This window comes from Caenorhabditis briggsae, assembly GCF_000004555.2.
Source record: "Caenorhabditis briggsae complete genome, chrV, whole genome shotgun sequence".
In the NCBI taxonomy this organism is placed as follows: Eukaryota; Metazoa; Nematoda; class Chromadorea; order Rhabditida; family Rhabditidae; genus Caenorhabditis; species Caenorhabditis briggsae.
Window position 1 is genome coordinate 8323384 of NC_013488.2, and position 16530 is coordinate 8339913.

The window sequence follows — 16530 nt, forward strand, 5'->3', positions numbered from 1 at the left end:
ATCAGCGCGTTGGGTGGACAGCAGCCACATGTCTGTGTCGAGTGTACCGGTGCGCAGCCGAGTATTGAGACGGCGATAACTGTAAGTAGAACGGAAAAAAAGAGGGAAGGTACATTCTCACTTTTTTCAGACTACCAAATCAGGTGGAGTCATAGTTCTTGTTGGTCTGGGAGCCGATAGAGTTGAAATTCCAATTATCGAATCGGCCACAAGAGAGGTTGATATACGAGGAATCTTCAGATATGTTAATTGGTAGGTTGATCACTTTCTTTATTTAATATTTTCTGAAAATTCCAGTTACCCAACTGCCATTGAACTTCTTAGCTCTGGAAAACTGGATCTCTCGGGACTGAGTCGTGCCCATTACAAACTTGAAGAGACCTTGGAAGCCTTTAAGAGAACTCAAAAAGCTGATGTTATCAAAGTCTTTATTCAATGTTAAGCATGCAGAAATTTACACGGAAACCTTAATTGGCCTACTAATTGAATAACTGGTTCAGTATTTAAATGAAGTTTTGATAAGATATACAAAGTTGGGACGGATTCAATACTTGTAGACTTATTAGAAAGTAGCATCGGTTTCACGCGTAGGACTTAAAGTTTTAAATCCGGAAATTCGAAACCAGCTGCTTCATCTTCTGTAAGTGGGGGTCCCGGTGGGCTTGCCATCAATGTCCAGTTATGTTCTTCTTCGAAATGGAAATTTGGTTGGACCAAGAGATTGATGCCATTCAGATTGCTGGGTGGTGGATAATAAGGAACGGGTTGCCAATGCATGAATCGATTTGGCGAGACTGTGCCGAACTGCGGATGGAACATATTACCCATATTCCTGCTTGGTTGGGGCATCAAAGCTGCCAATTCAGCGTTGACACGATCGTATTCCAATTTTTGATGAAAAGAAATATTTCCGAAAACGTCTCTTTGCTCTGGATAGACGGCGTCAAACATCAGTGTGGGGTTAGGAGGAGGGTGTAGCATGGAATTGAAAAAGTGAAGAACTCCTGGGTTCTGTAAATTCATTTAATGTCCTTTAACGTTTTGGATGATATGAAACTTACGTAGTGGAAGGGGAAATGATACACTTGTTGAACTGGCGGTGGAGCAACTTGCATTAGTGGGTTTATGTGGTCTACGTTAGGTTCTTCTGGATTCAACTCGGTCTTGATCATTGGATTGACTTTTTGCAGTGATATGTTATCGCCCGAATCTGGTTCTTCTTTCACTTCCACTTTTACTCTATAATTTTTGACTCCTCCATTTTTGGCTTCAAATAGTTGTGCATTCTTCGACGGATCACACGGAGCCCAGATTGATTTTCTGACACCATCAAATTCTACCGTTCTACGGAACAAGCATCCATTCTCTTTGCCGATTTTTTCGGGAAATTTCTTCTCTAATATCTCTCGGATCGCTCTGGAAAAATAAATGCCTAATTGGTTTGTACAAGCTATAATTACCTCAAAACGATTCTAGTATCTTGGTTGATCATGTCGGGAGGAAGAAGAAGTTCCGCCATCTGTTGAATATACGATTTTTTCTCATGATGCAAAAATGTTTGATATCTGAAAAAAGACAATTTAGGAGGGACCACATTTTTGAAAACTCACTTGCGACGTTCCAAACGTTTCTCATCGACCCCATCAGAGGCATGAGCTCTCGGCATTCTTCCGAAAGTATAGGCTAACGAATGACGGCTCGCTCGAGACCAGCGCCCACAGATGTTTCCTACACAAGCCCCGCCCACTTTCTCCAACCACGTGGAAGGTGTACCAGATTGTGTTCTTATGGTACCTCTTGCAAAATAGAAATGGAATTCGAATAAGAAATCGTTTATTCAAAGAAGAAAAAAATGAACGAGTTGGTGAGAAAACATGGATGAAAAAAAGATATCCAAAATTATGAAGGACGAATAGTACGGTATGCATCCAAGACAGGAATACTCAAATGAGGAGCCAATTTCAGAATAGTTAGTGGGACGAGTTGTGTTTCGGTGACTGGATACAATGGAGATCCAGGTGATGGCTGAGCGAGTAGATCCATAATTATGGCATCGGTTAGATATGGCAAATTGAAGATTGGTTCAGGTATTCTGGTTGGTGGGGTTGGCGCCTTCTGAATCTTCTTCTTCTTCTTCTTTTCCGAGATTGCAAAGTTCTTCAGAATGAGTGCCTGCAATTTCCGAGCGATTTCAAAACACAATTAGCTTGATTTCTATATTTTTCCAGAGTCTGGCACTTTCATAAATGACAATCAAGCCAATTTTCCACCCTCATGCAACCAAAATATGCTCACCTCATTTTTCTTTTTCAATTTTCGAGCTTCTTCTTTTTTCTTATCCTTTTCAATTTTCTTCTCTTGTGCAGAAAAATGCTTTTGAAGATGGGGAGGATGAGTAGAAAAAGACGATAACACCATTAAAACACCACCGTTTCTCCTGGCAACGGGAGAGCACAATATCTCGGTCTTTTTTTTGTTTTCAGCCTTTGTGGAGAACCTCACACGTCATAAGATACTATACAGGACGTCACGTTCACGAAGACACCAAAAAGTGCCACAGTTTGACCTAGTTTCAAATATAGTGCGATTTGTGAAACCCATCTCTCCCACGGCTTCCAGACGATTGAAAACCCAAAAGATCAAACTCTCACGCCTTCCAAATTGCTCATGTCCGATTCCACTTCCATATTCTCTTCTGCTTCTTTTTCTATCAACAGAAACTTAAGAATTTGTTTTTATTTCATATTATGTTCCCTGATCTTTGAGTTCCTCTATTTTTCGTTCAGATTTCAACAACTGCAAAAATAATGCTTCTAAAAGGAAACTGAAGACGTTTCATCTTTTTCCATTATGCTCTAGCGCTCTCAGTGACTGATTATTAAAAGAAGAGTATTCTGATTAGTGTACATCTGACATCATTGTGTTAGATTTTTGTGACTTTCGTTCAATGCCTTGATTGGTGAGAAGTTTCTAGAACTTCATATACCGTAAATACTCTAATAAAACGACACCCCTAGCTTTTAACTTTGAGCCAATTTATCTCGATTCGTGTACAAGATATCAAAAAGTGGTCAACTGACAAAAAATTTTTAATATCATAATTAACCTTTTGCCAGTTGATAACTGTTTAATAACTCATACACAAAATGAGATATATCAGTCCAAAGTGGACGGTTTGGAGAGGGCGTCATATTTTAGTGTATGCGGTATTTCGAAATTTCGATTTTCTTCTGACCATGACAAACTAGGACGCCTGTTAACCTATATCTTTCTCCTGGAACAGTAAGCTAAAATTCCTTGAACAGTGAGCCAAACAGTACGACTAATAATTCCCAAGGCTAGTCAAACAGGAAACCAAAATTACCCTTCAACAAAAGTTTAAAATATTTTTTGTTTTATTTTCTATTTCTTTGATCCCTTTTCCCACTTTCTATGTCAGTGATTCCTATCTCATAACTCATGAAAAAAGTTTCTAAATTATTGAAAAAATGACCCATTCCTTGTAAAATGAAAAATCGACTACAGTAACTCTTTTTAAAAGACTACAGTATCCCGATCGCCACTTGAAATTTTCAAAGAACGCCGTCTTCTTGATATGCCTTTCCAAACACCTGGTCACCTTCTGGACCTCCCCCCAAATCAAAACATTCGCTTCTCTTTGGACATCTTTGTTCTTGCCGCTTCAGGAGTCAACTAGATACAAAACAAAAAATACGAGACTGAATAGCCCAATGAATCAGAGGGACAACTTCTCCTTTTTCTGTCTCCCACACGAAACAAAATACTTGGACAAAAAATGTGTCTCGTTGTGTGATGATGAGCACGAAAATGGGGGAATGACGAAAATGAAAAACAGAAGTAGTAGTTTTGGATTAAAGGTTAGAGAAAAAGGAGGAGGAGCCGAAATGCAAATGAGATTCCCTCTGTTTGATCAAGCAGCAAAGTAGACCGAGTTGTGACCGAAAATGTGTGAGCCACGTGGTTGGATTCTGTGCAGTTTGGAAAGTGAACCAGTGTGCTCTTTTGGAAAGATATCAAATTACTCCGGGGATTCCGTCCTCGTCATGGAAAATTTGTAGACGAATAACGTCAGTATTTTCTATTCAGAAGACTTTTGTCCTTTTTGCTTTTTTTCTTTTCATATCCTTTATTTCATTTATACATGTCCGAGATGTTCTTGTAAAAATGCTAGGTGTTCTTTGCAAGACTGTGATACCTATCCATGGCCTGATACCTATCCATGGCCTAAGTCACTGCCGTCATTTGCACAGCTTTGGTTCTTTGACATTAAAAGTTTTAAACCCTTTTTCGGCGCTTTTTTTTTCAAAAAATCCGGAAGTTCGCTTGGAACCTCTCTGACCAATCCAAACTCACTTCCTCCTATTTTTTAAATGTCACACCGCATTTAAAAAGCTATTCATTTATGTATTTCTATTTGGATCTCTTTAAGTTTAGTTATAAGAACAAGTTCCCCTTTCAATCAACTGAACCATATGTTTTGAGGATAATCCTCAAAAAACCAATACTTGTATAAAGAACTTTGTAGTTTCATCGGATAATCGGAATTGTGAGAAACGGAAAATCTCTTGACATTAACGCTTTTTTTTGGATTTAAAACATGAATAGGTGGATATCCGTCGAGTGGGGGTCGTAAAGAGCACAAAAAGTGTCAACAATAGAGAGAAAAAGAAGGCGTTTCCTGTGATGAAAGAACATCAGTCTCGCCTAGAAAGAGCGAAAACTAAAATGTTCCAAAAAATTCTTTTTATACTTGCAAAATTACTCTATCCGGTCCAGTCGGTCTAGCCGGTCCGGCGGCCCTCTGTCTGTCAAGAAGCTGATTTTTTCTAAACCTTGCTCGACCCGTTGCAGGTATGCTTTTAATGGTTTTTCCCGATTCGTACCATACAAAAACTGGAACAGCACTTACGTAAACACTAATAGATGGCCACCCAAACCTTCAATTTTGAGCCCGTGAATCTCATTTTCTGCGAAAGATATCAAAAAGTGGTTAATTGGTGAAATTTTGCTAATAACATGATAAACATATTGTCAGTTCACCACTTTTTATATCTTTTACAAAAGCCGAGATATGTGAGCTCAAATTTTACGGTCAGGCTGGCGTTATATTAGAGTGCTTACGGAATGTGGTGGACGACTTTCTGTTACTTCCCATTTTCTAAGTTTTAAACCCATGATCCAGATCTGGAGCCCTAGTTTCAACTTATGACACAATTTTTTGAAACCTCCTATAAGCTTTCATTACAAGGTTTCATTCTCTTTCTCTAAATTTATCTTCCATCCCAGTTCCGCTTCTTTTCCAACCTGAAATTCGTCCAAAGACTACACACACACACGCTGAAAATGCTGCATAATCCTTTTCATAATTTCGATCCCTATGCACTTCCGGGCTTTCTTTTCTTCCGCACAACTTGCTTCGCTCGTTTCAAATCATGCTTTTTTCCTCTTCTACGAGGGCGGGCTTTGAGCATTTTGACATTATGGGAATATTCCCGTCCCTCATAGCAGAACTAACATTCTCCAAAACTATATACTCAATATCTTGTCCTTCCTCCCACCATTTCGTCTATTTTTTTCCTTCATTTTCTCACACTCACATGCCCTTCACCATCGCCCGTTTCCCACCTATTTAGCATCAGTAATCCGAGATATTCGTCATTACTTACATTCAATTCCTTGTTGTCTATTTATTTATATTTTATTCAGATATTTAATTTTCAAATTTTCAGAATAATTCAAAAAAATGAAGGAGGTGGATATCCTTGCATTCGTCTATGTCTCCTACCCAATTTTCGCAATCACAGTTTTATTTTCACAAGCTTTGCTGCTATTACTGATTTTCAAGAATCAAACGAAACTTCTTCGAACTATGAGAATATATCTTCTGAATATCTGTGCCGCTCAAATACTCACAATAATGGCTGGATTCCTGACACAGTGTCGAATGGTTCCGAATAATACTACTGTCGCTTTCATATGTACTGGAATTTGTACCAGATTGGGAAGAAAGACTTGCTTTTTGATTCATTTGTTGAGAGATGTGAGTTGAAAAAAAAAATCCGGATAAACGTTACAAAAGTTCGATGAGACCTTGAAACTCAAATGAAAAATACAATTCAAAAGCAACTGAAGCGAAAATGCATAATAAACTCTATGACCTTTGAAAAGTTATAATTAGAAATCTCTCCTGTTTCACTTATGTCTCAGAACGTCTTCAAATTTCCTCATAGCATTATATTTCATGTCTTCAGGCATCTTCCATGGTCGCCCTTTTTGCCATCGTTCACGTCTTCTACTACCGCTACAAAATTCTCTCTCATCAGAAATTAACGTCTTCTCAAATCTTGCGAAACTTTATTATCGTCCATCTTCCTGCTGTATTCTGTGCCATCTGCCAATTCGTAAACCCTTCTCATCACGGTGCAATTGTTCTGGAGACTAGAGCTCTTCATCCTTCATATATCTTCGAACCACATTCAATTTTCGGTTTTTCTGCTCTTAAATCTCCATATGTGAAATCATCAACTATCATTTTCACAATTGTACTCTTCCTGAATCCACTGGCTGCTCTTATCTATCGAAGGTGAGTGAATCATACCTACTGGAATCAACCTACATACACATTTCAGCAAAATCTGGGGACTGCTCAACGAGTACGAAGAGTACAATTCTCCCAGGATCAAGCACGCGAAAAGTATGATCACGGGACTCACAATTCAGACTTTGATCCCAAGTGTATGCTTTGTTCCACTGGTACTACAATTCTTCCTGACTCAGTATTCAGGTAACCGATTGATTAAGAATCTATTCATAGAGTATACATTTTTCAGGTACTGGGGTGCTGCTATTAGAGTACCTTAATTCGTTTTTGGTAATTTTACCAACATTGATAGACCCAATTCTGTCAATTGTGTTTGTGATTCCCTTCAGAAGGTGAGTTTAAACATTAGGATTTGTTTAAAACTGCATTTTTTCCAGAATGTTCTTCAAGTATGTACTGGCAGTCCGTCAATGCCGATTCAGTATCTCAAATATATCCGATGATGATATCAATTCAAAAAAAGGAAGCGGGTATTCAGCAGTTCGTGCGGCATCCAGAAGAACGGGATAAAACATTTATTAATCTCTAATCCAACTTGTGTTTTGATTCAATGTGACCAAAACAGCTGTAATAATAAAATCCACCAATAAGTTTGAAAAATGGAATGATCAGGCAATACAAAAGTACAAACAAAACAGGAACAATGATATCCAGGTTGTACGAAGAAATTATGCTCAAATCTCTTCCTTCAGTCAATAATTCACGGACTCCTCCGTTTTGAATCACCCATTCTGTCGTTTTAATGAATCTATCTCTGGCACCCAATGGTTTACTTTTTATCAAATCGCGAATTCTATGAGCATTTTTTGTATAGCTGGGATTGGTTAGCATTTCTTTGAGATCCGCTTCAAAAGAATCAGGATCATTCAGAAGTTTCTTCTTGTCTGATCGGATTCCCCATCCCTTTTTCTCAATAGCTCTGCTGTTCAAATTTTGATCGAACATAAAAGGGATAGTTATTAATGGAACCCCAGCACGAGCAGCTTCCACGAGCCCATTGTAACCAGCATGAGTGATAAAAGTTCGGAGACGAGGATGATCTGAAATACAGACTTTCCTACAATTCAGTAGACCTAGAAACTCACGTAAAATGGCTGGTTGTGGGAGCCAGTCAGAGACAAACACATTCGAAATGCCCTTTGCTCTCTCTTTCGTGTTCTTATCATACTTGTCGGCTCTGATAAGGAAGTGATAGTCGGGAAACTTCTTGACGATTCCCAAAAACGATTCCATCACTTTTTTATCAATTGTTGAAGTGTTGGCAATGGTTCCCAGGGAAAATAAGATAACTCCTTTCTCTCCTTTCTTCATTTCAGCCTCGAAAACTGGCTCCATTTCCGTAGTATCATCATCCACACCTAATCCTCCAATGTTCACAAGATTTGGAAGAGTTGGTGCTGAGAAGTCAATGATTTCATCTGTCGCCAAAAAGATGATGTCGGCGTTTCGCACGATCTCCGGCACTGATGGGAAATCTTGTCTGAAAATAATCTGAGATGATCAGAAAGCAGATTTAAAACCAAAAAGCTCACCCGAATTTGTTTCGGAAAATAAACGACAATCGGGTGTGCATATAACGGAATAGCATATTGCATGTAAATCCGTTCAATAGATTTTGTGCTCTTTCGAAATACGTTGGCTCAGGACTCATATCAGCAACAAACGGAACACTTGCATATGGAGCAGGATGACTGGTATAATCGTAGACATGGGAAAAATACGGGCAACTAGAGATGAGAAATCTTCTCTCGATTCCGAGAGCTTTTGCGTATCCGAAGCCACAAATATTGAGTTGTTCGGCGAAAAAGCCATCAAAGTTTTGAGCCTTGAGCTCTTGGAAGATGTCATCCATCTCGAGAAATTCTGGAAAAATATTCAAGTTAAAATTTGGAAAGCGCAGTTTTATTTTTACTACCCTGGAGTTTACTAAATTTTGGTCTGCAGCCACAAAATTTTCAAATTATAAGTCTACATTTTTTTTCAATGAAGTTCACACTATAATTTTTTTTCTCTACCACAGTTTGTTGTTTTCCACCTACCTTCACAAAGTGCATTATAAGCATTTTGGTACATAATATTTCCTTCCACCAATCCCCAAAGTCCAGGATCCTCCATCACAATTTCAGAAAATCCTTGCAGAACATTCCGAAAGCCCTGCATTCCTTTTGGTGTCCGGACAATGGTCTTTTTGACTAGTTTCGCACTTTTTGTAGTGTCCACAATTCCAAGAAAGTCGATTTCGAGTAAGGTCTGGAATTTAGATATTTCTCCTGAAACTTTCAAATAACTAAACCTACCACATTGTGTCCGGCTCTTGCTAGTTCATCTGCAATTCTTCCATTCGAGATCAAATGAGATTTACTTGTAGCAGGAGAAAATACGAGTATGTTATAAGCAGAAACACTACCAACTAGGAATAGTAGTAGTTGTAAAATTGTACTGGTCTGAAGCATCATTCAAAAGAAATGTCCATCTACTGATTAGTTGGTCAATTTATAATTGAACAAAAGTTGAAGAGAATTAGACGATGGGAAATATGTCAACTTGATTTGTTCTCTTATCATATCTAAATTCTACGCTCTTGTTTTTTTGCATCTGTATCTTATAGTCTGTTTCACAGCAAAGATCGTTTTTTGAGAAGTCAATGTATTTTCGAAAATCTTTGAAGTGTTTTTCGAATAAGTAACATCAAACATTTATTTATAAACAATATCTACAGATAGGTTATAATCTCATTTCTAATAAAATTTGAATCCTCCAAGATCTTCCCTCATTTTCTGCGTATGAAGATGCCCAATATCCTTGCTAACCCAAACGGAATCAATCACATCTCCATTCTTGTCAATGGAAATTTGTTCGAAATGAATATGTGTTTTGTTGGCAACTGTCATCACTGTGTACCCATAATCATCACTTCGATGAGCACTCCATGGCATTGGAATCGGACTGAATTTCATTCCAGATGAATGGCAACCAGCAGATCCGGTTAAAATGTAGACAGGGGCAACAGGGTTATGATAGGCGTCCTCTCCTTTGTAGTATTTCAGATCCGCAACTGGCCACATTCTCTCGTAAGCATGCATGTGTCCAGCAAACCCAATGTCAACTGAATTTTTAATGTATTCAGGTTCCAATCCAGGTAGTCCAAGTGCGCCGTGGCGTAGCTGAAAACAGTGTTGTACAAATTTATGAAGAAACGGTAAAACCTGTAATAGAGGGGATGCCAAACTATCACGTTTGATCTCAATTATCTCAATTCCTAAGCAAGATAAATGTGTCAACTGCTGAAACACTTATCATGAACAGTTTATCAGTTAACAACTTTATTATATCTTTGACATGGCCCGCTCAAAATTACAAGGTGAGGGAGCCCTTCTAATACAGGTTTTACGGCACTTCGGACTTTGAAATCTGTCTAGCACTCACCACCACATTTTCATAAAGTGTGCAATCTGCTCCTTCTTCCACACTACAATAAAACGGCCGGTGCTGATACAAAGCGATCCATGGAACATTTTCTCTATTTTTATTAGCTACTTCCAGGTCATTAGTCAACCAGTTGTATTGAGTGAAAATTGAAGCGTTACCGTATTGCTCTTCGAATCCATAGTACTCGGTGCTCAATCCCACCCAATGAACCGGACCGATGTTCAGACTAAAATGTATGATTATTGAGACATGATCCACAATAACCAACCTATAGAATTGATTATCATCAGATCCAGTTGGTGGCATTACGAAACGATTTTTGAAGTTTGTGAAGTTTGCATTATCATTTTCATGATTCCCAGCGATCACCATATATGGAATCTATAGGTTCAAAGTAATCTGATCTGCTTCTATATCAAATCATGCCTTCGAAATAACCGGTTCCAGTGTATTCATATACTGATCTCCAAGTTTTCCATTATTACTGTGCAGGTCATACGCTAAATCTCCAATGTGAACAATGAAATCAAACTTTCCAGCGATTCCGTTGTTTATTATGCTTTGAGTAGATCTGCCGTTGTAGACTCCAAGATCTCCGAAGACACAAACTTTATAGGAATTAAGATTAGCAGGTAACGATCGGAAATTGAATAATCGGTTTTGAATTTGGTAATCTGAATAAGTGGTTCATACCATTGAAGGAGTTTAGTCACTTACAATATTGTGTTGAAGGTTTCAGATCCTTCAAAATTACAGAATGTGAATGTCTTGTGATTCCTCCGAATACCCATGTATTTGTGGTTCCCGATACATCTTGCATAGTTGAAGTGGAAGTTCCAAACGATAGGGATGGCTCAGCTAAAAATGGATATCCAGTTTTTCAAAAATCGTGCGACTAACCTTGTTCAAAAGTGATCCAACTCACAGAGATATCCCATGGACTGGTGTAAAAGGCGATGTGTACTTGCTCCGGACCTGTCAGTCCTTGTGCTCCACTACACAAACATGCCAACAGAATCCAGGGATTCATAATGTTCCTCATCTAGACGATACGCTTAGCCTCCCGGTATTTATATTTATCACTTCTTATCAACGGGGAAACGGTAAGAGATACCTGTCAGCGAAAAATTATTGCAAGCATTTGAAGAAATTTTGAATCGTGCGTTTCTCGCATATTTCAACAGGATTACGTGTCTTGAGGGTACTGATAGACACAGTAGCGGGAGGAGGAAAAAGAGAAGTTTTTGGTCGCACGACCAAAATGTTATATTTATTTTTAGCAGGTGACATGTGTATGTAATTGGCCTGTTTGCTATATTTCAGACTATCTAGTTTGAATAGTAGGATGGTTGACGCAATCAAAAGGGCGTGGGAAATGTACTCACCAATTTTTGGCAGACCAGGAAGAGGTTTCAGTGCATGAAGAAACGTGGTTCTTTCTTGTAGTCAAAGAGCTAATGAGCTTCTAGTCTGATGAAACAAATGTTAACAATAAACACGAGTTTCTAACCCACTCAAACGGTTTTTATTCACTCCTTTTTGACCTTGTTACTGGAAAACTTTCTGAAGAATCTCAAGCAAACGGTAAAAATCAACACAATAATAACTATGATGGATAATACAATCAGAAATAGTACAACAAAAATGTCATAGGAGTAAAACTGGAACAAATTTAGATGTCTCCCTTCTGATTGCAAAGTATCCAACGGTCCAAATTTCACAGCGAAATCACAATGCTTCAAAACAACATCGGCTGGACTGTACGGTTGATACTTCAAGATTTTCGCCAATCTTTCTGCATTTTCCTGATAGACTTTGTTTTCCAGAACGTCTCGAATCGCGTTTCGAATAATTTCAGGATCATTGAGATCACTCTTTCCAAGTTGTAACGCTCCACCATGTCTGGTTAGCATATGGGCGTTACGGGGCTGGTCAGCCATTAGTGGGATCTGAAAATTGAGACTTTATGAATTTCAGATGGACTGCTACACTTACAACAATTGCCGGTTTGCCTTGATGCGCAAGTTCTATTGAGCTTCCGAGACCTCCGTGAGTGACGAAAAGGGTAAGTCGAGGATCAGCTGAAAATTGAATGAAATCAAAAATACCGTAATACATGTACTTAAAGGGGCCCCCACTTTCAAGTTTGAACTAAATTGTCTCAATTTTTGCGAAATATAAAAAAATGTGTTAGCAGATGAAACACTTTTGATATTATGATGAACAGTTTATCAGTTGATAACTTTTTCAAATCTTTGACCGGAAGCAAAAAAAAGTATCTCACAAGGGAACCATGTTTAGCCTTCATCTCAGAATTTTTTCTAATTTGCTCATTTATAGTTTCAAATACGGGCTTTCTCGTGGTGTATTCGGTTTTCTGCAAAAATTTCTAGAAGCCGAGAAAAGTCCATCTGAAAATATGCTGTTTTTTGGTATCCTCCTTCCCTTCCACTTTCCCCCCTTTCCTATACATTCTCCACTGTGGAAGAAACGAGCAACAGTGGCCGAGTGGATAGTGCGCACAGGTAGAGGGGGACCGCCGAAAAACGGCCCGTCTGGCGGGCGCGGACTGCCGAAAAGCGAACAGTCGGCAGTCGAATCGCGCGCCGCCGACGGTCCGTCTGCAACGATTTGCGCCTCGAAGACGGGCCGTCAAAAATGATAGCGCTTTCTTGACAGTTCATCATTAAACAGGTAATAAACAATAGAAATTCTTTATTAAACTAATAGTTTCTGTGGATTGTGTATTGTATTGAAAAAATAACTCCAAATTTTTCAAAGTTGAATTTTTATGATTAGAATGAGAGAAAACACATAAGAAATTACAAATTCTATAGGGAACAGAACTTCGATTTTCTATGTGTTTTCGCAAAATTCCAACTTTATAAAAATTCAAATTTCAAAATGCGAAGATTTTTTTCTCGTTCCTTTCGTTCTTTTTTCCTTCTTCGTTTCTCGTTTCCAATTTCTTTCGGTTCTCAGCATTTCTCTCATTGAACAGTATTTTCCGCTTTTATATGACTTTCTTTCAGAATAAGTAAAATTGATGAGTTCGTAACATGAATTGAGCACTCAAAAAAACTGGCATATAAAAAACCTTTACATGTTTAAGGCTCAGCGACATTTTTAGCAGAGACTTCAAAAGTTCGACATATCGCATGTGATATTTTTAAAGCCGATCGGAAGCAGAAAAAACAACAGATTTTCGTATAATTTTTCATGCACGAACCTTGCAAAGCTGTTATTTTCCACAGCACTTGCAAAACATCACACTTGCGTAGTGTCGGCGAGGCGAATTTTCGGCAACAGAATGAGAAAGTTAAGAGATTTCGATAGTTTTTGCTTCGGAGCATACAAAAACTCACCAACTCACCACATAAAAACCTCCGCAACGTTAAATTTGTTACTTTCCGAAGCAAAAACTTGCGAAACCTTAGAAACTTATGGCGAAACGAGTTTTGACCGATTTTTTCGCATTTTCAACTAAAACGCGAGGAAGAAAGTGCGCGAATGTTTTTGATGCTTTTCTAATGCCAGTATTTAGATATTTTGAGCGAAAAATACTGAATTTCAATGAGAAAACACTTCGAAAAACGAAAAAAACTGTGAAAATTAGACGAGAAATTCGTTGAGTCTTGTGTCGCTGAACAAGGCGCAGGCGGAATTTCGGAGTGTCGTTGCGAACCGAAATTCCGAAACTCGTCAGCTAAAACGGCAATTAAAAACGAATTGTCGAGATTTTTGAAGAAAAAGAAACAAAAAGAGAACAGCATTATCAGACAAAAATTGTACAACGTTTTCAGAAAAAAATTTCGTCGGAACTCTTCAGAAAATGGGAAAAGTATGACCGGAAACACGTGCCTTAAACGGAGGATTATTATCACGAAATGACAACTCCAGTTACCATATTTTAACAGAAAATGCGAAAACATGCTTTTAGATGGATACCCAGGAACATTCAGAAATTCATTTTACAGCGTTTTTTTCCAGCCGCCATCCACCAGTCAGCGCCTCTTCGACTGTCATTTAGCCGTTTTTCACCAATCGCGCCTCAGATTCTAATTTTCGTAGAAGTGCTTCTAATAACACATTTTATAGATTCCCAGATCCCTCTATGACTTTTATCATGTTTTAAGAGAAAAATCTTTTTCAACCAAATTTTCCATTCTGCAGAAATTTGGCCCGCCAACCACCGGTCATTGACCAGTCAGCGCCTCTTCGACTGTCATTCAGCAGTCGTTCAACAACCTATTGGTGGTCCTATTTTAGGAAAATAAGATTCAATCATTTCCTATAATCTAGTGGGGGTATGAGAAATTGTTTTCTGAATGATTTCCAATCAAAACCTTCAAGTCTGTTTTCCAACGAGTTCCGACTGTCCGTCGACGGACCGTCGACGGCCCGTCAGTTCTCCTTCGGCTGCCAACTAGCAGTCATTCGCCAGTTTGCGCCTCTTCAGCTGTCATTTAGCAGTTTTTCAGCAGTCCCCCTCTACCTGTTTGGGGATGAATAGGAATCATAAGTTTCGGGTTCGATTCCGTCATTGTCCATTTTAGTTGTTCTTTTTCTCTTTGATGTTGGAGGAATGCTTTGAACTTTTCGAAAATCAAAACTATGTTTGCTTTATTATTTCAGTAGGAAAAAAGCTCGAAAAAGATAATTTCTGAAAAATTCTTGAAGCACTGCTGAAAAGCCTTATCTACTCAAAATGTCAGTCGAAATCCCCCTATTTGATCATATTGGTTGCGGAACTGTTATAAATCAGTCAAGAAGTATGTAAATCTATGTTTTCACAATATTTGAGTGCTATTGGGTGATTTTCGAAGGACTACGATTCATTGGAGTTTTGGAAGAAATCACTTATTTCGGATTTCAAAACGGATATATGCTACAGAATCTTGTGAAAAGACTCATTTTATCATTTTTATGCGTTTAGAATTCATTTTAGCACATTTAAAAAATTTTCGAAAAATTCATACTTGTAACGGGCCGGGCTGAGCTTTTTCCGAAATTTCGGAGGCCCGGCCCGGCCCGGCGGGCCCGTCATTTCACTAGTTTCGAAATTTTCAAAAAACACATAAGGGGGACCCTTATGTGATTTTTTTTCAAAAAATTTTTTTTCGAGTTTTTCGATCTTTTTTGATCAGACAGACAAACAATCCGAAATACAAAAAAAAATGGAAAAAATTGAATTGAGAGCTCAAAATTTGGCTCAAAAATACAGAATTTTTGACACCGGGCCTTGAAAATTTCCTCAGGCCCGGGCCCGGGCCCGGGCTTTGGCGGGCCGGCCCGTAATTTTACAAGTATGGAAAAATTGAAAATTTCGCAAAGGGTAACCATGGCAAAAATTTTTTCAAAAAAAAATTTTTTCTTTGAAAAATGAGGAAACTCTGTCAGATTGTAGAGAAACCTTTAAAATTGCGATTGACACTCAAACAATGCCAAAAAACTCCCATTAACCCTTTCAAAAACTCACTCCAAAAGTGAGAAATTAGTATTGAAATCACTTAAACAGCCCATAACTCGACTTCTAGAAATTTGTGCAAAAAACCAAATACATCGAAAGAAAGCCCCGTATTTGAAACTATAAATGAGCGAATTTAGAAAAAAATTCTGAGATAAAGGCTAAACATGGTTCCCTTGTCAGTGGTAGAAGTTAGGGCCCGTCTATTACAGGTTTTACGGTTTGTCTTCATAGAATACATTTTCTCACCCAATAAATCATTCTGAGGCATCCAAGTGGTCAGTTTAACATTTTTCAGATGACTTGCCAACGTCGCATTTGCTTCCTCATATTTCCAAATGAAGGTCACATCTGGCGTCGATGCAAAAACTTCCAAAAAAGTTTTTTTGAACTCATCAGGCATATCCGAAGAGAATGCATTCGATCCAAATGAAACTAACACATTTTGTTTTCTTTGATTCAAAAGATCATCCCAATCTTCATACAATTTAACCTTTCCATTTTTATTTGTATTCACTTGCATTCCTCCAATGAACACTGTTTTGGGCAAAGTTGGGCTCGCATAATCGAGATATCGATTCGAGTTGACCATATTGAATGCAACTCCTTCCAAATGTTTTCTCCATGTTTTTGTTCCGTTGTAATATGGTTCAATCATTTTCAATTCTTCTTCAAATCGCATCTTGGAAAAATAGGCGGGCAATATCATTTGAAGAGTGTTTCCGATTATTTCCAGCATAGTCATCTTATCAGTCTTTGGTGAGATGAGTGCTGCAAAAAAAAGTGATGAAACGAAAGTAGTCAATGAACAATACCTGGATAGAATGATGGGAATGATGGTTCGCCGAGAGCATTTTTCAATAATACCATGAATAGAACTGAATCTGCATTTATGACGGTTTTAATACCAATGTGGTCGAATAGAGCTGAAAATCTGAAGTTTCAAAAAAAAAAAAGACGAAAAACTAACGATATCCACAAATGAATAAAGACTCGGTGATTCCCAAATCAT

The 16530-nt window shown here is 38.3% G+C and overlaps 8 protein-coding genes across 8 annotated transcripts; 2 read left to right on the top strand and 6 right to left on the bottom strand.

The window, feature by feature from the left end:
* Positions 1 to 28: 28 nt before the first annotated feature.
* Positions 29 to 442, top strand: CBG24763 (the record flags this gene model as incomplete). The annotated part of the gene is made up of 3 exons (XM_002648427.1): positions 29 to 49; positions 131 to 252; positions 298 to 442. The coding sequence occupies 3 exons, from the start codon at positions 29 to 31 to the stop codon at positions 440 to 442; spliced, it is 288 nt and encodes a 95-aa protein (XP_002648473.1).
* Positions 443 to 594: 152 nt separating this feature from the next.
* On the bottom strand, positions 595 to 1666 carry CBG24764 (the record flags this gene model as incomplete). The annotated part of the gene is made up of 4 exons (XM_002648428.1): positions 595 to 1011; positions 1062 to 1416; positions 1461 to 1565; positions 1611 to 1666. The coding sequence occupies 4 exons, from the start codon at positions 1664 to 1666 to the stop codon at positions 595 to 597; spliced, it is 933 nt and encodes a 310-aa protein (XP_002648474.1).
* A 233-nt stretch (positions 1667 to 1899) lies between these two features.
* On the bottom strand, positions 1900 to 2418 carry CBG24765 (the record flags this gene model as incomplete). Its single annotated transcript, XM_045237375.1, has 2 exons — positions 1900 to 2172; positions 2296 to 2418. 2 exons carry the CDS (start codon positions 2416 to 2418, stop codon positions 1900 to 1902), a joined length of 396 nt encoding a protein of 131 aa, XP_045091413.1.
* A 3346-nt stretch (positions 2419 to 5764) lies between these two features.
* On the top strand, positions 5765 to 7132 carry Cbr-srd-49 (the record flags this gene model as incomplete). The annotated part of the gene is made up of 5 exons (XM_002648430.1): positions 5765 to 6061; positions 6273 to 6604; positions 6651 to 6805; positions 6852 to 6954; positions 7000 to 7132. 5 exons carry the CDS (start codon positions 5765 to 5767, stop codon positions 7130 to 7132), a joined length of 1020 nt encoding a protein of 339 aa, XP_002648476.1.
* A 15-nt stretch (positions 7133 to 7147) lies between these two features.
* On the bottom strand, positions 7148 to 9078 carry Cbr-ugt-47 (the record flags this gene model as incomplete). Its single annotated transcript, XM_002648431.2, has 5 exons — positions 7148 to 7662; positions 7708 to 8102; positions 8155 to 8485; positions 8662 to 8872; positions 8920 to 9078. 5 exons carry the CDS (start codon positions 9076 to 9078, stop codon positions 7148 to 7150), a joined length of 1611 nt encoding a protein of 536 aa, XP_002648477.2.
* A 282-nt stretch (positions 9079 to 9360) lies between these two features.
* CBG26751 lies at positions 9361 to 10423 on the bottom strand (the record flags this gene model as incomplete). The annotated part of the gene is made up of 3 exons (XM_045237376.1): positions 9361 to 9786; positions 10049 to 10277; positions 10320 to 10423. The coding sequence occupies 3 exons, from the start codon at positions 10421 to 10423 to the stop codon at positions 9361 to 9363; spliced, it is 759 nt and encodes a 252-aa protein (XP_045100747.1).
* A 48-nt stretch (positions 10424 to 10471) lies between these two features.
* CBG26752 lies at positions 10472 to 11081 on the bottom strand (the record flags this gene model as incomplete). The annotated part of the gene is made up of 3 exons (XM_045237377.1): positions 10472 to 10725; positions 10769 to 10909; positions 10952 to 11081. 3 exons carry the CDS (start codon positions 11079 to 11081, stop codon positions 10472 to 10474), a joined length of 525 nt encoding a protein of 174 aa, XP_045100748.1.
* Positions 11082 to 11580: 499 nt separating this feature from the next.
* CBG24768 lies at positions 11581 to 16372 on the bottom strand (the record flags this gene model as incomplete). Its single annotated transcript, XM_045237378.1, has 4 exons — positions 11581 to 12000; positions 12047 to 12132; positions 15768 to 16289; positions 16312 to 16372. The coding sequence occupies 4 exons, from the start codon at positions 16370 to 16372 to the stop codon at positions 11581 to 11583; spliced, it is 1089 nt and encodes a 362-aa protein (XP_045091414.1).
* Between the last annotated feature and the right edge of the window lie 158 nt (positions 16373 to 16530).